At 41.6% G+C, this 18373-nt stretch overlaps 1 protein-coding gene and 1 long non-coding RNA gene across 11 annotated transcripts in view; one reads left to right on the top strand and one right to left on the bottom strand.

Moving 5' to 3' along the window:
* Positions 1-17783, bottom strand: part of BLM (BLM RecQ like helicase) — a 101416-nt gene extending 83633 nt beyond the window's left edge. The window contains exons 1-2 of one of the 2 annotated variants that reach the window (XM_054451354.2): positions 17484-17575; positions 10708-10817 (exon numbers count right to left, since the gene is read on the bottom strand). Coding sequence is in view for 1 of the 2 variants with exons in the window: in XM_054451353.2 (XP_054307328.1) it covers positions 17484-17641 (158 nt within the window). In the remaining variant the exon portion in view is untranslated. Of the gene's footprint in view, positions 1-10707; positions 10818-17483 lie in introns of both variants that reach the window. The other variant, XM_054451353.2, reaches the window with a different exon arrangement.
* LOC129014210 (uncharacterized) overlaps positions 17778-18373 on the top strand; it is a 68905-nt gene continuing 68309 nt past the window's right edge. For 3 of the 9 annotated variants that reach the window (XR_010124011.1, XR_008494168.2, XR_010124008.1), the window contains exon 1: positions 17807-17942. This is a non-coding gene — a long non-coding RNA (uncharacterized LOC129014210). Of the gene's footprint in view, positions 17943-18373 lie in introns of all 9 variants that reach the window. The other 6 variants (XR_010124006.1, XR_010124009.1, XR_010124005.1 and 3 more) reach the window with 3 other exon arrangements.

Here is an 18373-nt window from a genome sequence, read left to right as displayed (position 1 = left end):
CAGCGACTTGGGAGGCTGAGGCAGGAGAATGGCTTGAACCTGGGAGGTGGAGGTTGCAGTGAGCTGAGGTCATGCTACTGCACTTCAGCCTGGGTGACAGGGTGAGACTCTGTCTCAAAAAAAAAAAAAAGAAGTATTGATTATAATATAATTTCTTAAGAGTTTTTACGATATATTGGTGTTGAATCTTGTCAAAGGCTTTTTCAGCATATATAAAAGTAATTATATGACAGTTCTCATATAATTAATAGGTTAATTAATATGGTGAATTACATTGATGATTCTAATGTTAAACCATCTTTGCATTCCTGTACACATCTTGGTGATGAGCTAATATTTTTGTAATAGAGTGCTGGATTCTGTTCTGTTTGGTAGTATTTTATTTAGAACTTTTACATAATTTTTATACATAATATTCATCTGTAATTTTCTTTGTACTACCTTTAATTTGTATGTTAAATATTTGTTTTATACTTGCTTCATAAAAACCGATATAAAATAATTATGCTGTGTAAAAGAAGTGAGATACAAAAGAATACATACTGTATTATTACATTTCTTAAAAGTCCTAGAACATGCTAATTATTCTACAGTGACAGAAACCAGATAAGTGGTTGACTGGCAAGAAGAGAGCAAGAAGGCAGAATTAAGGGGGATGAGGAAACTTTTGAGAGTGATGGATATGTTCATTAACTGAATTATGGTGATGATGTATGTATGTCAAAACTGAACAAATTGTATACTTTAAATATGTGCAGTCTATATTAATAAAGCTACTTTAAAAAAGAGGGTCTAAGAACTAAACAGTGTTTTAAGATGTTTTACCTTATTTCACTTTAGCCCTTCAACAACTGGAGACAGACAACTAAATCAGCATTTACAATACCAAGCCATTTAGAAAATAAAGAATTTGGAAGTTTTCCTTCTTTTCTATGTTCTAAAACAATTTATTTAGCATTATGATTATTTCGACTTCATAAATGTAGTAGAATTTTCCTGTTAATCCATTTGGACCTCATGTTTTTTATTTTTCAGTGAGATAGTTATTTCATAACTTTAAAAACTTATTCAATGGAAATTGAGCTGTTTAACTTCCAAATCTACTTGAGTCAATTTTGGTAAACTCTATTTTCACACATAATTATCCATTTCATTTTAGTTTTCAAATTTGTTTACGTAAAGGTACGCAAATTAATCCTGTTATAAAAACTATCCCGTGTCAATGGTTACTTACCACTTACCATTTCTTACTCTGTATATTTGTAATTTCTATTAGGTTAATTTATTTGCTTCATTAAACAATTCAAATCTTTTTTTTTTATTTTTTTGAAACAGAGTCTCACTCTGTTGCCCAGGCTGGAGTGCAGTGGCACGATCTTGGCTCACTGCAAACTCTGCCTTCCAGGTTCAAGCAATTCTCCTGCCGCAGCCTCCTGAGTAGCTGGGATTACAGGCGCATGCCACCATGCCTGGCTAAGTTTTTGTATTTAGTAGAGATGGGGTTTCACCGTGTTGGACAGGATAGTCTTGATCTCCTGACCTCGTGATCTGCCTGCTTCGGCCTCCCAAAGTACTGGGATTACTGGCGTGAGCCACCGTGCCCAGCCAGGATAAAAATCTTAATTTTTGAATCAGATGTTTTTCTGTTCTCGTACTAATTTCTCTTTTTATCTTTATTATTTATTCTCTTGTGCTTTCCTTTGATTTACTTGTTTTTCTTTTCCTAACTTTCTAAGATTCGAATTCACTGCATTATTTCCCTTTCTTCATTTATAATATGTACTGAAGATTATAAATTTTCCCCTGACTTGTGCCTTACCTTTTTTTTTTTTTTTTAGAATCTGATATGCTGTTTTTTCATTTAGTTAATTTTCAGAAATCCTTTATTTCAGTTTCTATTTTCCTTACATCCAATAGTTGTTTTCAGTTTTCCAGATGGAAGGGCCTTTCTGCTTTTTTATAAATTTCATTTTTAATTTCTAGTTTTGTTGCATGGTGATCATAATTATAATATTTCTACTTTATGAAATTACTAATGTTTTCCTTGTTACCTAATATATGAACTATTTTTATGAATGTAAATTGTTTACTTGGGAAGATGATATACTGCACTAATTCTTCAACTTTTCTGTAGGTTTTTTTTTCTGTAGATTTTTAAAACTTCAAAATAAAGAAAATGAGATCTAGAAAATCCCTTTGTATTGAAAATCAAGAACCATACTTGTGAATAAGCCATCAGTCAAGTAAGATATCATAGTGAGTATTCAAATATACTTTAAACTGAATAATGGAAGTCTACACATAAAAATATGTAATATGCAACTAAAGAAGTAGTTACAAGAAAATGGATGACCCTAATTATTAGAAAAGAAAGAAACTGAAAAAATAAGCCTGATGAAAATAGAAAGGAGGAAGTTTTAAAGACAAGAGGGTCAGACGCAGTGGCTCATGCCTGTAATCCCAGCACTTTGGGAGGCCAAGGCAGGTGGATCGCTTGAGGCCAGGAGTTCAAGACCAGCCTTGGCAACATGGTGAAACCCCATCTCTACCAAAAATACAAAAATTAGCCAGTTTCATAAACCGGTCTCAAAATAAATAAATAAATAGATTAAAAAAAATTTTTTAAGAGTAAAAAATAATAGATATATAATAGAGAGGATCAATAAACCAAGTTTGTTCTGTGAAAAGACATAAAAAGAAGAGATTGAAAGACGAGATTTAACTACATATGCTATAGACATTAAAAGATAACATTAGGTTGTTATGAACAACTTTGCATCAATGAATTTTAAAATTTAGATGAGATGGACACATTCCTTAAAAATTAACTTATCAAAACTCACTCAAAAATAAACAGAAAACCTAATAGCCTTATAACCATTAAAGAAGTCCTATTGATGGTCAAAAATCTACCCACAAAGATAGCATCAAGACCAGAGTGGCGCAGGTGAGTTCTTCTAAGCACTTATGGTAGTAAAATATTCCAGTTTTACATAAGTGATTCGAAAATATAGAAAGAACCAACTCCCCAACTCATTCTGTGAGGCTAGCATAACTCTGATACTAAGTCCTGCAAGGGCAGCTCATCAGTGAAAAATTCCAGGCTAATTCTTTTTCATAAATGTAGATGCAAAAGTCCCAAACAATATGTTAGCAAAGTAAACCTAGGCATGTATAAAATATACCAAGAGCCACGGGCATGGTGACTCACACCTATAATCCCAGAGCTTTTGGAGGCCAAGGCAGGAGGATTGCTTGAGCCCAGGATTTCAAGACCAGACTGGGCAGTATGATTAAATCTCATCTCCACAAAAATTTATAAAAATTAACTGGGCATGGTGACACTTGCCTATAGTCTCAGCTACTTGGGAAGCTGAGATGGGAGGATGACTTGGGAGATCAAGGTTGCAGTGAGCTGAAGTCACGCTACTGCACTCCAGCCTGGGTAATAGAGTGAGACCCTGTCTAAAAGGATAAATAAATAAACAAAATAAAAAATACCGAGACCAAGTTGTGTTGTCTAAAAAATGACTCAGAAGTGGTTCAACATTTAAAAATCAATTAATATAACTGACCACAACATTAAAGCTGAACAATCATATCATTGTCTCAAGACTTCTAGAATAAGCATATGATAAAATCAAACATCCATTCACGGTGAAATCCATTCATAATGAAAACTCTTATCACGCCGGGCATGGTGGCTCATGCCTGTAATCCCAGCACTTTGGGAGGCTGAGACGGGCAGATCACAAGGTCAGGAGTTCGAGACCAGTCTGGCCAATATGGTGAAACCCCGTCTCTACCTAAAATACAAAAATTAGCTGGGCGCGGTGGCGCAGCCTCTAGTCTCAGCTACTTGGAAGGCTGAGACAGGAGAATCACTTGAACCGGGAGGCGGAAGTTGCAGTGGGCCAAGATCGCGCCACTGTACCCCAGCCTGGGTGACAGAGCAAGACTCCATCTCAAAAAAAACAAAAAAAACCACAACTCTTATCAAACAGGAATAGAAAGGAACTTCTATAACCTGACAGAGAGAATATAGTAAGGTGAAATTTAGGAAGTTTTCTTTTTAGATCAGGAACAATTCCAGAATGCCCACTATCAACACTTTTATCCGATATACACTGGAAGTCCAAGCCAGAGCAGTAGAGCATGAACAATAAATAAAAGGCGTGTTAACTGGAAAGATGTAAAATCATTAATATTCACAAAGGCTATAATTTTGTGTGTGGAACATCTAAAAGAATCTTCAGATTAAATTATTAACATTCTTGGCTGGATGCAGTGGCTCAAGCCTGTAATCCCAGCACTTTGGGAGGCCAAGGTGGGTGGATCACGAGGTTAGGAGTTCAAGATCAGCCTGGCCAACATAGTGAAACCCCGTATCTACTAAAAATAAGAAATAAGAAAAAAATTAGGTGGTCATGGTGGTGCGTGCCTGTAGTCCCAGCTACTTGGGAGGCTGAGGCAGGAGAATTGCTTGAACCCGGGAGGTGGAGGTTGCAGTGAGCCGAGATCACGCCACTGCACTCCAGCCTGGGCGATAGAGCGAGACTTCGTCTCAAAAAAAAAAAAAAAAAAAAAATCTTAAGTGAATACAGGAGGCAAAATAATGTGACCACCACCACTATCCCCATCTTCCCATCCATCCGAAGATGTCTATATCCTGATCCTTGGATGTTGTGAAGATGCTTGCCTGCATGACAAAGGTGAATTACTGTCATACGGAATTAAGACTGCTAATAAGCTGACCTTAAAATAGGAAGATTATTCTGGACTAACCAGATGGACCCAATGTAATCACAAGTGTCTTTTTAAGTGGAAGAGGAAATAAGATGACAGACCAGAAAGATGGCAACTTCAGGAGGACTCAAAGTTGCTGGTTTTGATAATGGAGGAGGAAAGCCAAGAGTCAAGGAATACGAATAGTCTCTAAAAGCTGAAAAGGGGAAGGAAATGGATTCTGCCCTTGGGCCTCCAGAAAGGAACTCGGCCTGCCAACACCTTGTCTTTAGCCCAGTGAAACCCATTCAGACTTCTGAACTACACAACTATAAGATAATAAATCTATGGTGTTTTTTTTTATTTATTTATTTTGAAACTGAGTTTCTCTCTTGTTGCCCAGGCTGGAATACAGTGGCGCGATCTCAGCAAACTGCAACCTCCGTCTCCTGGGCTCAAGCAATTCTCCTGCCTCAGCCTCCTGAGTAGCTGGGATTACAAGCTTGTACCACCATGCCTGGCTAATTTTTGTATTTTTAGTAGAGATGGAGTTTCACCATGTTGGCCAGGCTAGTCTCAAACTCCTGACCTCAGGTGACCTGCCCGCCTCGGCCTCTCAAAGCGCTGGGATTACAGGTGTGAGCCACGATGTGTTGTTGTTATTTTTAAACAGAGACAGGGACTCACTGTGTTGCCCAGGCTGGTCTCAAATTTCTGGGCTCCCGTGATACTCCCACCTCGGCCTCCCAAATTGCTGAGATTACAGGCATGAGCCAATGTTCCCGGCCTCTATGTTGTTTTAAGCCACTAAGTTTATGGTAATTTATTACAGCAGCTATAGAAAACTAAGACAGTGTGTTTAGAAGACTGCTGGAGACAAGGTCAATATACAAAAATAAATAGTTTTTCTATATCACCAATAAACAAAAAATAAAATGTCAGAAAACTTATTTAAGATGACATCAAAAATTTAAATACCCGGCCGGGTGCAGTGGCTCATGCCTGTAATCTCAGCACTTTGGGAGGCCAAGGCGGGTGGATCATTTGAGGTCAGGAGTTCGAGACCAGCCTGGCCAACATGGTGAAACCCCGTCTCTACTAAATATACAAAAATTAGCTGAGCGTGGTGGCAGTAGTGGCACGTGCCTATAATCCCAACTACCCGGGAGGCTGAGGCACGAAAATCGCTTGAGCCTGGAAGGCGGGGGTTGCGGTGAGCTGAGATCACGCCACTGCACTTCAGTCTGGGTGACAGAGTGAGACCCTGTCACAAAAAAAAAAAAAAAAAAAAAAAAAATTTAAAGAAAATATTAAATACCTAAAAATACATCTAACAAATTATGTCCTTGATATCTATTCAGAAAATTGGGCCAGGCACAGTGGCTCATGCCTATAATCTCAGCACTTTGGGAGGCCAAGGTGGGCAGATCACTAGAGCCCAGGAGTTTGAGAGCAGCCTGGGCAACACAGCAAAACCCTGTCTCTACAAAAATACAAATATTTGTTGGTCATGGTGGCACGTGCCTATGGTCCCAGCTACTTAGGAGGCTGAGGTGGAAGGATCACCTGAGCCCAGGAGGTTGAGGCTGCAGTAAGCTGTGATTGCACCACTTGCTCTAGCCTGGGTGAGAGAGCAAGACCCTGTCTCAGAAAAAGAAAAGAAAATTGTAAGTCGTTAAGAGAAGTCGAGGGAGGAAACGATCATATGAACCATATTCACATTGGAAGACAATATTGAGATGCTAATTCTCCCCAAAGTCATCTATAACTTGATGCATTTCTAATCAAAATTCCAGCTTTTTTTTTTTTCTGGAACTTAATAGCTAAGTTCAATACTTTGCTAGAAGAACTTATAGGACTCAGCGTACAATTGTACTCACAGCTAACATTTATTGTATCATCAGCACTTTAAGGATACACGGCCAGATCAGCAAGGGAAAAAAAACACATCAGGTAGTGTCTGTAGGAATTCATGTGCAGGCTCCCAGTGCTCTCTAACTCCTGAGAAAGTACACGCTCTCTCAGTGAAAATGCAGCTATGTGTGTGCAATGTTTCTGCCCAAAAGAAGCTGGTTAGAGACTCCGAATCTAGGGGTTTTATTGAGGGCTGGTCACTTAGGCACCTTCCTCCCAACAAAACTTCAGACTCCCCGAAGGAAAACAGGTATTAGTGGCTACAGTGGGCAAAACAACCTGATCAGTGTAGGAAAGGTTTCAAAAGCCAAGTTCCCAGACACAGCCAGGGACCAATTTTGCAAGCAGGCTTTTCTGAAGGTAACAGTTGTAGGCCTACTATATTAGCTCATTGATGTACAAGTTATATTTATGAAATATAACATACAATAATTCACAATAAAAGATGTTAAAAAAAATAGTGCAAATCAAAACCACAATTAGGGCCAGGCACAGTGGCTCATGCCTTGAATTCTAGCACTTTAGGAGGCTGAGGCGGGAGGATTGCTTGAGGCCAGGAGTTCAGGACCAGCTTGGGCAACATGGCAAGACTCCGCCTCTATAAAAAATTTTAAAAATTAAAAACAAAACAAAACAAAACACAATGAAGTATCATCCTACCCCAGTTAAGATAGCTATTATCAAAAAGACAGAAAATAACAAATGCTGGTGAGGATGCAGAGAAAACAGAACTCTTACACTTCCACTGCTAGTGAGAATATAAACTAGTACAGCCACTATGGAGAACAGTATGGAAGTTCCTCAAATAACTACAAACAGACCTACCATATGATTCAGCAAACCTACTACTGAGCACTTATCCAAAAGAAAAGATGTCAGTATATCAAAGAGACATTTGCACCCCCATGCTTACTGCAGCACTATTCACAATAGCCAAGATGTGGAATCAACCAAGGTGTTCAACAAGCGATGAATGAATTAAAAAAACATAAAAAATATGGTACATATACACCACAGAATACTATTCAGCCATAAAAAAGAATAAAATCCTGTTATTCACAGCAACATGGAACCTGAGGACATTATGTTAAGTGGAATAAAGAACAGAAAGTTAAACACCACATGTTCTCACTCATATGTGGAACCTAAAAATTGTTGTTCTCATAGAAGTAAAACCTAGAACAGAGGACACTAGAAGCTGGGAAGGGTAGGGGGAAAGGTGTAGGGGGAGATTTGTTAAAGAATACAAAATTGGCTGGGTGTAGTGGCTCATGCCTGTAATCCCAGCACTTTGGGAGGCTGACGCGTGTGGATCACCTGAGGTCAGGAGTTTGAGCTCAGTCTGACCAACATGGAGAAACCCCGTCTCTACTAAAAATGCAAAATTAGCCAGGCGTGGTGGCACATGCCTGTAATCCCAGCTACTTGGGAGGCTGAGGTAGGAGAATTGCTTGAACCCAGAAGGCAGAGGTTGCAGTGAGCCGAGATCGTGTCATTACACTCCAGCCTGGGCAACAAGAGTGAAACTCCGTCTCAAAAAAAAAAAAAAAAAAAAAGAAAAGAATACAAAATTACAGCTAGATGGGAAGAATAAGTTCTGGTGTTCTGTAGCACTACAGGATGACTACAGTTAATAATAATGTACTATACAGTTTCAAATAGCTAGAAGGAGGATACTGAATGCTCCCAACACAAAGAAATCACAAATGTTTTAAGATGATAGATATGCTAATTACCCTGATCTGATCATTATACAGTATATGTATCAAAATATCACTATGTACCCCATAAATTGTTGGGGTACAATTATGTCAATTTAAAGAAATGTTTTTTTGTTTTTGTTTGTTTTTTTTTTTTTGAGATGGGGTCTCGCTCTGTCGCCCAGGCTGGAGTGCAGTGGCACGATCTTGGCTCAGTGCAAGCTCCACCTCCCGGGTTCAAGCGATTCTCCTGCCTCAACCTCCCGAGTAGCTGGGACTACAGGCGCCCACCACAACCCCCAGCTAATTTTTTGTATTTTTAGTAGAGATGGGGTTTCACCGTATTAGCCAGGATGGTCTCGATCTCCTGACCTCGTGATCCGCCCGCCTCGGCCTCCCAAAGTGCTGGGATTACAGGCGTGAGCTACCACGCCTGGCCAAGAAATGTAAAAATGAAAACAACTGTTGACTAAAATTATGTTAAATCCACTTAAAAAGCCAAAGTAGAAGATATTTGCTATACATATGTAAATATAAAATGTCTATATAAAATGTATATAAAATATAAAATGTCTATATAAAATGTATTTTATATAGACATATGTCTATATAAAAATGTAGATAACTATATATAAATATGTTTATATGTACATAAAACAGAGACAACTCAATAGAGAAGACAGAAAAGTTAAAAAGGGACTGCAGTCTGGCCGCGGTGGCTCACGCCTGTAATCCCAGCACTTTGGGAGGCCGACGCGGGTGAATCACGAGGTCAGGAGATTGAGACCATCCTGGCTAACACGGTGAAACCCCGTCTCTACTAAAAAATCCAAAAAAAAAATTAGCTGGGCATGGTGGCGGGAGCCTGTAGTCCCAGCTACTTGGGAGGCTGAGGCAGGAGAATGGCGTGAAGCCGGGAGGCGGAGCTTGCAGTGAGTCGAGATGGCGCCACTGCACTCCAGCCCGGGCAAAAGAGCGAGACTCTGTCTCAAAAAAAAAAAAAAAAAAAAAAGGGACGGTAAAAAAGAGGAAATAGCCCATAAACACATCAAAGTACTCATCTTCACTAATAATTAGAGAAATTAATGCTACCAGAAAATACTACTATACATGAATATACTAGATTGGAAAATAAAAACATATATAATATGAAGTATTAGCCAGCATGCAATGAGCAATGGAAAATCTAATACATTGGTGGGAGTGCAAGCACTTTTGAAAACAATTTAATATTACACAGTAAGGCAATTTGCCTTTGACCTATCAGTTCGTAATTAATTCAATAAAACCTTCCTCTGGGGGCCGGGCGTGGTGGCTTATGCTTGTAATCCCAACACCTTGGGAGGCCGAGATGGGCAGATCACCTGAGGTCAGGAATTGGAGACCATCCCGGCCAACATGGCAAAACACTATCTCTACTAAAAATACAAAAATTAGCCAGGCATGATGGTGCACGCCTATAATCCCAGCTATTCAGGAGGCTGAGACATGAGAATCTCTTGACCCAGCAGGTAGAGGTTACAGTGAGCCAAGATCACACCACTGCACTCCAGCCTGGGCGACAGAGTGAGACTCCTTCTCAAAAAACAAAACAAAACTTCCTCTGGGGAGGACAAAGGGGCTGGGAAGTGACTTAATCACCAATGGCCAATTATTTAGTCAATCATGTCTAGGTAAGGAGGTCTACATAAAAACCCAGAAGGATAGGGCTCAGGGAGCTTCTAGGTTGGTGAGAACATGTAGAGACGGTGGGAGGCTGGTGTGCCTGGAGAGGGCATGGAAGTGCCACACCCCTTCCCACATACCTCGTCCTGTGTATTTCTTCCAGTTGGCTGCTTCTGAGTTGTTTATAATAAGCTGATAATCTAGTAAGGAAACTGTTCTGTGAGCTGAATGTGGAGGACTTACCACTTGTGATTGTAGTCTGAAGTGGGGGGTCTGGAATGGGGGTGGACAAGGAGGACTTAACATATGGGGTCTGCACTAACTCCTGGCAGTTAGTGTCAGAACTGAGCGAGCTAAATGTAGGACACCCAGTGTCTGCTAAAGAACTGAACTATTGTGGGGAAAAAAACACCACACATTTGGTGACAGAAGTGAAGAATTATTATATGGGTACAGAGTAGAGAGGAAATGGAGTTTTCTTTACACTGGTATACACATAGAATGAAATATTCAGCCTTTAAAAAGAAAAAAATCGACTAGATGCAGTGGTTCATGCTTGTAATCCCAGCACTTTGGGAAGCAAAGACAGGACTATCGCTTGAGCCCAGGAGTTTGAGACCAGCCTAGGCAACATAGAGAGACCCGGTATCTACAAAAAATAAAAAAGTTAGCCAGGCATGGTGATACCCTCCTGTAGTCTCACCTTCTCGGGAGGCTGAGGCAGAAGGATCACTTGAGCCCAGGAGTTCAAGGCTGCAGTGAGCTATGATCATTCTACTGCAATCCAGCCTGGATAGCTGAGCAAGACCCTGTCTGAAAAATAATACAATACAATACAATTAAATGAAATAATAAAATTTTTTTAAAAAAAATCCTGCAACATGAGATGACACAGATGAACCCTGAAGCCATTATGCAAAGTGAAATAAGCCAGTCACAGGACAGACACTACATGATTCCACTGCAATGAGGTATCTAAAATAGGCAAACTCATAGAAGCAAAAGGGGCACAGTGGTTACCAGGGCAGGGCTTTCAGGAAATGGGGAGTTGTTAATCAAAAAGTATAAAGTTTCAGTATTGCAAAATGAATGCATTCTAGAGATCTGCCGTACAACATTGTGGCTATGTGGTACTATACATGTAAAACTCTGTTAAGAGGTTAAGAAAAACAACTTAAAAAATTTTTTTTTTAGAGACAAGGTCTTGCTCTGTCACTCAGGCTGGAGTACAGTGGCACAATCATAGTTCACTGCAGCCTCAAACTCCTAAGCTCAAGTGATCCTCCTGCCTCAGCCTCTGGAGAATCTGGAACTACAGGTACATGCCATCATACTCAACTAATTTTTTAAATTTTTTATAGAGGCAAGTCTCCCATTGTTGCCAGACTGGTCTTGAATTCCTGGCCTCAAGAGATCTTGCTTCCTCAGCCTCCCAAAGTGCTGGGATTACAGAAGTGAGCTACCGTGCCCAGCCAAAATTACCATTAAAAAAAAAAAAGAAAAGAAAAACTATATCTACAACGTGGAAGAATCTCACAAACATAATAATGCAAACTAGAAAGACTCAGTAGAATGCATACAGTATCATCCCATTTACAGAGCTCAAAACCAGGCAAAAGTGAACTATATTATTTATAGATGCATAGATCAGGGCAAACTATGAAGACAAGAAAAGCATTATCACAAAAATTGGGACAATAGGGCCGGGCGCGGTGGCTCATGCCTGTAATCCCAGCACTTTGGGAGGCCGAGGCGGGCAGATTACCTCAGGTCAGGAGTTTGAGACCAGCCTGGCCAACATGGTGTAACCCCGTCTCTACTAAAAATAGAAAAAATTAGACAGCCATGGTGGCAGGCGCCTGTATTCCAAGCTACTTGGGAGGCTGAGGCAGGAGAATCGCTTGAACCCAGGAAGCAGAGGTTGCAGTGAGCCGAGATCACGCCACTGCATTCCAGAATGGGCAACAAGAGCAAAACTCCATCTCAAAATAAATAAATAAATAATTGGGACAATAGTTATCCCTAACATAGGGAGGAGGTATGAGAAAGATACACTTCTAGAGTCCTGGGATCCTGGTAATATTCTATTTCTTTCTTGATCTAGATGATAGTTATGTGTAACTATAATTTTATAATAAGTCTTCAATTTACTATGGATACAATATAATTTTTATGCATAACTAAACTTTGTAATTTCTTTGTAACTATTCTTTAAATTATGTAACTTTTTATTATTTTATTTTTTTGAGACAGAGTCTCATTCTGTTGCCCAGGCTGGAGTGCAATGGCCTGATCGTGATCTAGGCTCACTGCAACCTCAGCTGCCCAGGTTCAAGCAATTCTCCTGCCTCAGCCTCCCAAGTAGCTGGGATTACAGACATGGGCCACCACGGCCGGCTAATTTTTGTATTTCAGTAGAGATGGGGTTTCGCTGGGCACGGTGGCTCACGCCTGTAATCCCAGCACTTTGGGAGGCCGAGGTGGGTGGATCATGAGGTCAGGAGATCGAGACCATCCTGGCTAACACGGTGAAACCCCGTCTCTACTAAAAATACAAAAAATTAGCCGGGCCTGGTGGCAGGCGCCTGTAGTCCCAGCTACTCGGGAGGCTGAGGCAGGAGAATGGCGTGAAGCTGGGAGGCGGAGCTTTCAGTGAGCCAAGATTGTGCCACTGCACTCCAGACTGGGAGAGACAGCGAGACTCTGTCTCAAAAAAAAAAAAAAAAAGAAAAAAGAGATGGGGTTTCACCCTGTTGGCCAGGCTGGTCTCGAACTCCTGCCCTTAAGTGATCCACCTGCCTCAGCCTCCTAAAGTGCTGGGATTACAGGCGTGAGCCACTTTAACTCTTGGTTTCCAGCGAAATTATGTATATTTTTACGAATGTATCTTGGTTCTCATAAAAAAAAAAATTTTTTTTTTTTGAGATGGAGTCTCTCTGTGTTGCCAGGCTGGAGTGGAGTGGTGTGATCTTGGCTCACTGCAATCTCTCCCTCCTGGGTTCAAGTGATTCTCCTGCCTCAGCCTCCCAAGTAGCTGGGATTACAGGCATGTGCCACCATGCTCAGCTGATTTTTGTATTTTTAGTAGACACAGGGTTTCGTCATGTTGGCCACACTGGTCTCGAACTCCTGACCTCATGATCCGCCCACCTAGGCCTCCCAAAGTGCTGGGATTACAGGCGTGAGCCACTGTGCCCGGCCAATAAAAATATTTTTAAAAGAAAAATTAGGCTGGGCGCAGTGGCTCACACCTGTAATCCCAGCAATTTTGGAGGCCAAAGTGGGTAGGTCACCTAAGGTCAGGAGTTTGAGACCAGCCTGACATGGTGAAACCCCAACTGTACCAAAAATACAAAAATTAGCCGGGCATGGTGGCGGGTGCCTGTAATCCCAGCTACCCAGGAGGCTGAGGCAGGAGAATCGATTGAACTCGGGAGATGGAGGTTATAGTGAGCTGAGATCACGCCACTGCACTTCAGCCTGAGCAACAGAACGAGACTCCATCTCAAAAAAGAAAAAAGAAAAGAAAAATTAGCAACAAATAACAGATAAACGATTACTATTAAAAACATATAAAGAACATCCAGTTCCACTGAACAAATGTTCAGGGAATATAAACACAACACCTCACCAGAATATACAGACACTAAGTAAATTTATGAAAAAATTGTGAAATTTTTCTAATAATAACATGGAGCATTATTTCATAACTATTAAATCAAAGAGAGAGGAATATTGCAAAAATTTATAAGATAAATGACAAGCATGAAGACTGATTCACTAAAATAAACAATTTATTTAGATTTTTATTTTATTTTTTGGTAGAGACGGGGTTTTGCCACATTGCCTAGGCTGGTCTTGAACTCCCGGGCTCAAGCAATCCCCCACCTTGGCTTCCCAAAGTGCTGGGATTATAGGCATGAACTACTGCGCCCAGCCAGGAAATAATTTAATATTGAAAAAAGCAGGCCAGGTGCGGTGGCTCACACCTGTAATCTCAGCACTCCGTGGGCAAACTGCTTGAGCCTACGAGTTCGAGATCAGCCTGGACAACATGGTGAAACCCTATCTCTACAAAAAATCAAAAGCCCATCTCTACAACAAATACAAAAATTAGCCAGGCATGGTGGTACACCCCTGTACTCCCAGCTGAGGTGGGAGGATCACTTGAGCCTTGGGGGCTGGAGCTGCAGTGAGGTTAGAGCTGCAGTGAGCCCTGTCTCAAAAAAAAAAAAAAAAAAAAAAGAAAGAAAAGAAAAAAAAATTCCTCAAGTGTCAGGTTTAAAAAGAAAGAAAAAAGAAAAACACTAAGTTATGAATACATTAAGGCTACAGCTACCTAAGAAATCTGTATAGCTAAATCTGTGTAACTAATTTTATAGCTGAAATTTGGAAAGGACTCATAGAAAATGAAAATAGTTCAAGTGTTTGAAAGATAGGATTATGACTGGAATATTTTTCTTGACATTGAGAATATGTTTCAATAAAATACAGGAATTTTTAAACAAAGTAAACTCAATAGTTCCCTGTCATTCCAGAGAACAAAGTCCATATGTCATAACTCCAAGAACTTCCACTCTCTGTCTTCAACTTGTATTTTTCATTCAGCTAATATCTACAGTGACTACTCTGTGCCAGGCATCATGGTAGGCACTGAAATACAGAGATGGGAAAGACATTATTACTGCCTTCAAGGAGCTTATAGACTAGCAGAAAATAGACATGTCAACAAATAATTACAATCTGACAATCAAGTCTTTTCTTAAAAGACTATGGCTTCCCAGATTAAGGAAAAACAGGCAAATGATAGAGAAGCTTTTCAAAGAACACTGAATTGGATCTTGAAGGACAAGTGGAACTTTACAGACCGGACTGAGGTTGTGAAGAAGAGTAGTCTATGAACTACTGGCACAAAGGCGGAGGTAGAATAGTAATGTGTTACAGAAACAGAATGCTCAAAAGCCTCTGGTATCATACTAAGGAGTTTAGATTTTATCCTACAGGTAATGGAGACCCTTAGGGGCTTTTAGCACTGAAGTCCTAGGATTATTCTATGATTATCTTGGACCTCTTTATTCTACCCATTTTTCTCTTAGAGAGAAAACCATATATATGTAAATTAAAATATATATGTATATCTTTTAATTTTTAATATTTCTTACATAAAGATACAGAAAATAGAATTACACCCATGTACCCACCAACCAAATTTAAAAAGTTAAATTCGGCCCTATTCTCTCTCTTTTAAAGGCATACAACATTTCAGGTAGATTGACTGACAGACTCTCACTCTGTAACCCAGGCTGGAGTGCAGTGGTGCAATCTTGACTAACTGCAGCCTCCTGGGTTCAAGCGATTCTTGTGCCTCAGCCTCCCCACTAGCTAGAATTGCAGGCGCACACCACCACGCCCAGATAATTTTTGTATTTACTATAGAGAGGGAGTTTCTCCATGTTGGTGAGGCAAGTCTCGAACTCCTGGCCTCAGGTGATTCGCCCGCCTCATCCTCCCAAAGTGCTGAGATTATGGGTGTGAGCCACTGTGCCTGGCCTCATTTCAGATATATTTAAAATCTCACTCATGGATGGGCACAGTGGCTCGCCTGTAATCCCAGCACCTTGGGAGGCAGAGGCAGGTGGATCATGAGGTCAGGAGATCGAGACCATCCTGGCTAACACAGTGAAACCCCGTCTCTACTACAAATACAAAAAATTAGCTGGGCGTAGTGGTGGGTGCCTGTAGTCCCAGCTATTTGGGAGGCTGAGGCAGGAGAATGACATGAACCCGGGAGGCGGAGCTTGCAGTGAGCCAAGATCGCGCCACTGCACTCCAGCCTGGGCAACAGAGCAAGACACCATCCCCAAAAAAAAAAAAAAAAAAACCTCACTCATTCCAGGAATGACTATGAAAAAGGAAAAAACAGATAAAAATTCACTCATTCCAGGAATGACTATGAAAAAGGAAAAAACAGATGAAAATTTCAAAATCAAAACAAATAAACTATCACTCATTCCCCTTACCTTTTTCCCTTCCCTTCCTGCTCATAGGTAATACCAAATGTCCTAAAGTGGGTGTGTAGAATTTCCCAGCACGATGTTGTTTTACTGCACATCTAACACTTTTCCTAATTTTTTAACTCTTGGTTTCCTCAGTAAAACGAAGGAAATAACTGCTTCTCCAGGTTACTGATAGGACTGTAAACTATACTTATAAGGTACCTATCATGGTGAGTGGCACTGAAAGTGACACAGGACCCAGAAATTTCATTTCCTCCCAGTAGATTATAAGCTACTGTCTGACAGTATAAGCAGCCCAGCTAACAAAATGTTGATTCAATTAATTCTATTTACTATTCCCCAAACAGAATACTTTTGCCTACCCCCTTCTTCACCTTCTGATCTCTCATGCAGTCTTTCAAATTCCTGTCCCTTAATCTTGACAGTGGCATACAAGTGTTATTTATCTGCACGGGTGGAACAAAGAGCTGTCAGTCACCTGCTCCATCTCACGCCATGAGGTACCTAAAGTTCTGTATGACCTAAGGACAGGTGAGGGGTATAAGAGAAAGCCTAATGTTGTGGGACATGCTTTACAATCAGGCGCTCTTAGTTCAAATCCTGTATCTCTAGCACTTAATCACCAAATGCTCTTTCTGTACAGAGACAACCTCTTTGTGCTTCAGATTCTCCATGTCTAAAATGGGGACAATTTCATCCGCTTCCCTAGGTAATGATAACAGAACCCTTACTGTGTACTATGTAACAGGTAGTCTTCGAAGCATTTATTATTGCATATATTAAGTCGTTTAATCCTAACAAAAACGCCAGGAAGTAGAAGAGACCATTTCCCCCATATGACAGACGAAAACCAAGACACTTAGTGTTTCAGTAACGTGCAGTAGACACAGAGCTAAATGTGAAGGAGCCAGAATTCGAACCCAAGCAATCTGATGCAGTATTCTTAACCACTTCGCTTTGCTGGGATATCGTAAAGCTACAGTTGTAAGATCACGGGTGCCAGGAACATGGCACACAGTAGACACTCAAAAACAAGAGTAGCCCAGCTCGTGACCACGGAAGGCCACAGAAAAAGTACAAAGTGTTTTCGTTGTTCCTCAGGAGGGACACGGAGGTAGTAGTCCCAGAGGTCTGGGCTGGGATTACTCTGTGCAGGGCATCATGTTAGGCACTGGAGCACATGGGCAAGAACATGCCAGGTCCTAGCCCATGCTCGGCCTCCGACGCCCCGGGAGACCTTGGCAGAGTTCGCCCCCGCCCCGGGCCTCTGTTTCCCCATTTGGGAACGTATTTATGTATCTGCTGTCCTCCCAGGATGTTGGCCAGACTAGAGGACTCAGCGGGCCGAGGCTAACCAGTACAGGAAACGGAAGAACCCGAGCGGCCTCCAGCTCCGGGCCGGGCCGCCAGAGCAGGGCTAGATCAATGCGGACCGACCCGTAGTTACGCGCGCGGCACTCACCTCGCACGCAGACTCCTAGCGGACGGAACCAGGATCCAAACTTCCCGCGCTGCGGCCACGGCCCCGCGCCGAGCGCTGGCTGACTTCGCGCCGGAAGCCTGCCTATTCCGATTGGCTGCTTCCTGGGGAAGCTGACCAATACTGTCGCACTCCGACATCTGTTCCCGCCCCTCAGGCTGCTGGGGCGGGGTCGCCGTACAGCGCCGGGAGGGACACGTATCTCCGAAGCCCAATCAGAGTCCGGACGGGAGGGTCAGGTGACTACGGTTACATCTAGGGCTTCCGGCGCTAGTTGGGTCTTTGTTTTTGGTGTTTTAGAGTCGGTGAAGGCTTTAAAGGAAGTAGGCAGCTGGAACTCGGCTATGGCGGGGTTGAAAAGCCCGGACGTTTGAGAGCTGAGACTTGCCAGTTCCCATAGGCCAAGCCAGGCGTCTGCACCCCGTTCTCTTGGCTCCGACGGTGTGTCTCTGCGATGTTTTGGCGGTCTCTCCTCTCCATCCCCTTAATAATACTGGTCTCTGTTTCACCCGTACGCCTCTACACGAGCAGGTGCAAATTGTCATTGAACCGGGAAAGTGGGCGCACACTCAGATGCCTCCATGGACACGTGAGAAGCCATGCTTCTGTTTCAGCCTATTGCTGACACGCGGGAATGTGGGCCCTGTGATGCTAGATCTCACTTTGTTTCCTTTCTTCCTCTCTTCTCTCCTCTCTACTTCCTTCCCTCTCTCCTTCCCTCCCGCCCTCCCTCCTCTTTGTGTGTGTTATAAAATCTAACATAAAATTCACCATTTTTAAGTGTACAGTTCAGTGGCATTAAGTACTTTCACACTGTTGTGAAACCATCACCACTATCCATCTCCAGAACTTTTTCATTATCCCAAATAGAA

This window comes from Pongo pygmaeus, chromosome 16 (assembly GCF_028885625.2).
Source record: "Pongo pygmaeus isolate AG05252 chromosome 16, NHGRI_mPonPyg2-v2.0_pri, whole genome shotgun sequence".
Lineage (NCBI taxonomy): Eukaryota > Metazoa > Chordata > Mammalia > Primates > Hominidae > Pongo > Pongo pygmaeus.
This window is presented reverse-complemented; position numbering and strand designations above follow the sequence as displayed.